General features: G+C 35.0%; 1 protein-coding gene across 1 annotated transcript in view; it reads left to right on the top strand.

The window, feature by feature from the left end:
- GRIN2A (glutamate ionotropic receptor NMDA type subunit 2A) overlaps positions 1-6,257 on the top strand; it is a 374,628-nt gene that overhangs the window by 300,076 nt on the left and 68,295 nt on the right. Inside the window, exons 7-8 of the mRNA XM_072418914.1 lie at positions 279-447; positions 577-730. Coding sequence (XP_072275015.1) covers positions 279-447; positions 577-730 — 323 coding nt within the window. The remainder of the gene's footprint in view (positions 1-278; positions 448-576; positions 731-6,257) is intronic.

Genomic DNA, 6,257 nt, shown 5'->3' with positions numbered 1-6,257 from the left:
TAACTTTTTAACACACCAGAAGTCAACAGGTAAAAAGCTGGGCTGGGCACTCTCTGTTTAGCATCACTGACATGAAAGTATAAACTCTTTTGCTACTTTTAAGTGATTTTGAGTTCATGTACAGAATGCATATAGCTATAAGTCAGGATTCCTAGGCTATAACCCCCCAAAATAGTAATTTGGGTCTTTACAGTTCTACATTTTATAATATACCATTATCTTACATAAATGCCCTAAATTATTCCTTTCATTGTATGAACATATTCTCCTTGTTTCAGCAATTCAACGACCGAAGGGACATATGTGAAAAAATGTTGTAAGGGATTCTGCATTGATATCTTGAAGAAACTATCTAATACTGTGAAATTCACATATGACCTTTACCTTGTAACTAATGGGAAGCATGGGAAAAAAATCAATAACGTTTGGAATGGAATGATTGGTGAAGTAAGTTCTGTTAGGTAAAAGAACTCTTTAGTAAAAACTTGTTAATATAAATCTTCTATTTTTGCATGTTAGGGACAATAACTGACACCTTTGCCTTTTTTCTTTTTTGCATTGTCATTTATGGACCAGGTGGTTTACAAACGAGCAGTTATGGCAGTGGGTTCACTCACAATCAATGAAGAGCGTTCAGAGGTTGTTGATTTTTCAGTTCCATTTGTCGAAACTGGAATTAGTGTTATGGTATCACGTAGCAATGGCACCGTTTCTCCATCTGCTTTTCTAGGTGAGAAGTACCAAACTGCATGGTATTTATGTATCAGAAAACTCTCAGACTCAATATATTTAGGTTTCTTGTTCTGATCCCACTCGAGTCTTTAAATACCCTTAAAAAAACAAAGATTTTTAGCATTTTGGATGCTATCCAGCTACTAATTATTCCACAATTCCAAAAGACAGCATATGCACCACCTAAATCCCTCTATACTCATCTACATGAACTCAGATGCCTACATTTAACACTCTAATAAAATGAAAAACCAGTCAGTAAGTACCTTTTGACAATGGACATGTGGTTTGACTAAAGAGAGAGAAATGGAAAGAATAATGATGTTCTAGGATTACAAAGCCGATGTTTAGGTGTATCATGATTTAGGACATATGATGACTATTGGTAACAAATTTAGTTTCATTTTTTAATTTTAATAAATACACTAGTCAACTAACATTTTCTTGCCAAACAGAATAAAGTCATTTTAGGTTATGTTTGATGCACAGATTCAAAATATGGTATTGGTTTTGCTGGATTGGCTCTAGTTTTTGAAATAATTACCTCAATAATAACCTCATAGAAAACTAATGAAACATAAAAATTAACCAAAAATAAACTAGATATGCCTACGTATACAGAATTAAATTTTTGAAATACTAAATGTCAATATATTTTATATTCATTATATTTACAGAACTTATCACAAAAAAGTCATTGAAAAACTCCATTTGTATGATTTCCTTTTATGCTGATGATCAGGACAATCACATTGAAGGCTCCAGCAGTAGTCTGCTATCATGTGTCTATCCTATCTGCCCTGATACCTTTCTTCCATCACCTTTATATCTTGATTGAACCTCTCCCCTTGTTTCTCACTGAAATCACCAATTTTTCTAAAGTTTAACAGCAAGTTTTGTACCAGTTCTTCATAATTTTGTGCTTTATGGTTACCCAAGAACTTCTTGACAATCATGACATAGCTGTGCCAGGCAGACGCTTCAGTATCAGTCATGTAACTTGTGAAATTGGAATCATTAACCAGTTTCCGAATCTGGGGTCCATTAAAGATTCCGGCTTTTAATTTTTCAGTACTCTATCCAGGGAAGAATCTACAAATGTATTTGAAGCAATCACTGTCCTTGTTCAGAGCTCTAACAAATTGTTTCATTAATCCCAACTTTATGTGTAGTGGAGGGAGAATGATTTTGTGTTTGTCAACCATTGGCTCATTAATGATGTTTGCTGCACCTTTTTTCATGTTTTCTCTTGGAGGCCATGTCACTTTTTTCCAGTGATCCTGCTTTGCTCTACTATCCCACAAGCAGATGAAACATGGGTACTTTGTGTGTCCACTTTGCTAGGAGGAAGTTCACCATTTTTAAATCAACACAAATAAACCATTGGTGTTCATGATAGCAAATTTTTTGTAAGACCATTTTGATATTTTCAAATTCTTCTTTAAGTTTTGTTGAGTGACCAATTGGAATTGATGTATAGCAGTTGCCATTATGCAGTAAAACACATTTCAAACTTCACATGGTATTGAAAAGCCGCCAGTCTTCTGCTCGGTATTCTGGTACTCCCATATGGGCTAGTAGTCCAGGGATGTTACAACAGTACACAAAGTCTCCATCTTCACTGAAACATTGTACAAGTGTCACCTCTCTTGTCCTATAAACCGTTATTTTAACTTCCGGTCTCAGACAGTTCTTTTCTTTTAGCTTGGATGCTAAAAGTTCAGATGCTTGTGACAGACTTAGGTCGCGTATTAAATCACTGAGCTTTTCTTGGGAGAACTGCTGGTTTGATGAAACACTTCCTTCATATTCACTTCCACTGCTAACTCCTGGATGACACTCCCTGTATATCCTCCATGTCAGATACAGGAATATCGGGGAGTGTACTGAACACTGAACATCAGCACCATGCAGCACAGGTCGTCTTGCTGATTCCAAATCAGAGTACTGCCACTTGTTTTTATTGTAACGTTTGAAACCTTTTACATTCACAGCACAAAAATACCAATCATTATCATGATTTCGGGGCTCTCGTCATACCAAAGGTACACCAAATTTCATACTTTTCAGTTTTCCATTTTTCCACTGACGTAGACACTCTTCACAGGTTTGCTTACTATATGGGGAGCCCAATACTTATCTTTGTACCCCAGTTTAATTCCAAAATATGCAAGATAAGCTTGTTTCACAATTCTGTAATGTTTTTTCTCTGCTTTTGCTGAGAATATTCGACACAAATATAGCACAACACGTTAGGGGCAATTAAACAACTTCTTCTTGAAGAACTGTATGAATAAAAATGTATGAATTAAAAGAAGGCAAAAAAAAAGTTTCATGGAAATAATGCTACATTTAATATATAAAATGCAAAACATAGGTATAAATAAAGATTGATAATATAATGCTGTGTTAACATTTCTTGTTGGTAAAATCATCTATTCTGAATCCTGTATCACAAGGATTAGAGCCAATTCAATGAAACTGATGTATTTTCTGGATTCAGCAGACCTGAAATACACTAAATATATTGAAAAATCTTTGACAAGTGAAAAAAAAAACTTTTTTGTTGAACTGTGCAAAAAATTAGTTTATATTTTTATAAACAACAAATCTTTGTTGGGGGAATGTTGTATAATTTATTATAAATGTCAACTTAAGGAACCTTACCAGTGCACTTGCATTGTAGTACACAAACATAAATTGTGGTGCCCTGTGTGGCCTGAAATATCAAAAGTACGATTTGTTGCTGTGCTGTAGAGCAATATGATTGAGCTGCCTTTAAGCAAACATGGTAATTTATGTCAGTTTAATGAATTTACTTTAAGGGATCTATAAATAAAGCAGAAAATCTGATATTCAACAAACATTCTCTGATGGAAAATTAGTCACTGCCATTAAAAACACATGGACATATAAGATTCTACTCCAGAGATTAGTTGACAAATGACAGATTTACTGCTTTTTGATTTTAATTGAATATTTTAATCACTGTACTTTATCTGCATATGTGGATCATTTCTGTTGTGGATTCATGTGTTAGGCTGTGTAGTCAGCAGAGGTGAATAAATTTGAAATCTCACCTAAGTAACTGATGTGTACCACAATTATGTGATTTGTAGGTTTTATCCCTTGTGCTCACAAGGTAGCAGTAACAGTAACAATATCATCATTTAGAAGGCAATTAGGCCATAACATCCATCACCCAATTAGGCAATATTTACATTAGAAACCCTGCTCCAAACTAGTTACTAAACACATGGATGACAGTATCACATTTGACAAAGTGTTTGGCCAGGTTAACAACAATCTGGGATTTATTTGTTCACAAGTTGATTAATTTGTTCTGGTGTGTGGTGCAACAGCAAACACCTTTTATCATAAATCCATATTTCAGCAAACTGTAATGTGGGGTGGAGGTAGATATTTAAGCCCTGACACTGACTGACATCTCAGACAAAGACACAGTGCTTAGATCCACTCATTGGGTCTGATTTATTAAAGCTCGCCAGGGCTGGAGAGGATACAATTTCATCAGTAAAGCCGGGTGATCCAGCAAACCTGGAATGATCTGGTCGAGGATTGAAAACATTTGCTAACAAATAGCAAATGACTTTTAGGAAGTCTATTCCAGGTTTGCTGGATCACCTAGCTTTACTGATGAAAGTGTATCCTCTCCAGGTCTGGGGAGCTTTAATAAATCTGCCCCATTTAACAGATAAATGGTACCATGACATAAATATGTACCAGTCATTATAGACATTGTTAATTAAAATGTAAACATGTTTTAGGGAATTGTAGGATGGAAGAACTATGGAAATGTAGGCTCTTCTTGTGACTCCCGTCTGAGCTCCATGTGTGACCCACACTCCCAGCTAAAATTCTCTGGTACCCCCATCTCTAATGGCTGCTCTACAGGAAAGGGATCACTAACACTGTCTTGTCTAAGTACACCCAACCTTCATTAGAATTAACGTATGAGATGTCAGCTGTCTACATTCCCTTTATCCCCTGATGAAGCATTCACGTGAAACATGTTGGGGTCAGCGAATCACATTCTCCCTTAAAGAACCCAGTACATCGTGCATTGGTTGCTTTCTGTATGTTCTCTTTATATCCATGTTATATATTTACTCTGTGCTTTTGTACCTTACACACTTGGAATAATTTGTATGATTGTACACCTGTTAGCAAACAGACTTGTCCAATAAAGTCCACACTGCATGTAATTTCACAAACACAACCTACCCCCCACCTCCTTAAACTCCTGTAAAACTTTCTCTTGGGTTTTATATGTATACCTCTGCTAGACATTATTAAAAAAAGTATTTAAATTACAAATGTTGATAGAATTTTATTACATTTGAGGCTCACTCACATTTCTCCGCAATGCATCATATGTTGCAACTTTTTAATGCAATGTGAGCAACTTTTTAATGCAATGCACTTAGGGGGCAAATCTGTATTCAACACTTAGGTGTGCATATCCTACAAAATTAACATAAACGTAACATAGGAGGGTGCACAGAAAAAAAATGGTAATAACTGTCACATCCCTGAATTATTCAATGGAAAAAAAGCAAGATAATGCAGTACTTTCAAGGCAACAAAAAGAATGACATCATACATATAGGTTCTAATTTTTAAATATTTCAATTAAAATTCATACAATAAAACAATCATATTTGTTCTATCTATGTTTAAAATCAGCAAAAAGCACTTTTATCTTTAGGGTGTAAATTTCCGGACAAATGGAGGCTCTAGTTGGTATGTTTTTCTCTACGCACTTCACGGAAAACCACTCCGCTTCCTCAGGAGATTTATTCTTATTTGCTCTCCCCTCCTACATGTCCCAAGATGCACCCAAAGTGCTCTTTTTTTCTGGCCGCAGAGCAAGGGAATGTGGGATCAAAAGCAGTCCACCTTTTATATCAAAGCAATTATCTCCATAATTAAATCTAGCTTCCAATAACCTGTGGTACTTATGGAAAGTATAATCATTACTGCTCACATGATGTTTAATCATCAGCAGCTTACACATACAACTTATCCTCTAGGAGCATCAATAAGCATCAGACAAAAATGAGCACTTTGGTTGTGTCTTGTGACATTTAGGATCGGAGAGCAAATAAGAATAAATCTATTGAGGAAGCATTAAGAGGAACGCCTAGAGAAAAATATACCAACTAGCCCCCATTTGTCCATAAATATACACCCTAATGGTGAAAGTGTTTTTTTGCTGATTTTAAACATGAATAGAATAAATTTGATTGTTTTATTGTATGAGTTTTAATTAAAATGAAAATTAGAACATATATGTATGAAGTAATTCTTTTTGCTGCCTTGAAAGTCTTGAATTGTCTTGCTTGTTAACATAAGAGGTTCTGAATTATTTAGACATATGAATGTAGTTGACTTTTTTCCCAGAAAGTTTTATAATACAAATATAACGAATGGAAGTAATTTAATGTGATATAATCTGGTTTGATTAGGAATGACATAAATACACTTACAATACACAAGGTGAT

The sequence above is a fragment of the Pyxicephalus adspersus genome, chromosome 7, assembly GCF_032062135.1.
Source record: "Pyxicephalus adspersus chromosome 7, UCB_Pads_2.0, whole genome shotgun sequence".
Lineage (NCBI taxonomy): Eukaryota > Metazoa > Chordata > Amphibia > Anura > Pyxicephalidae > Pyxicephalus > Pyxicephalus adspersus.
Note: the sequence above shows the minus strand (reverse complement) of the source record. Positions and strands in the feature narration are given on the sequence as shown.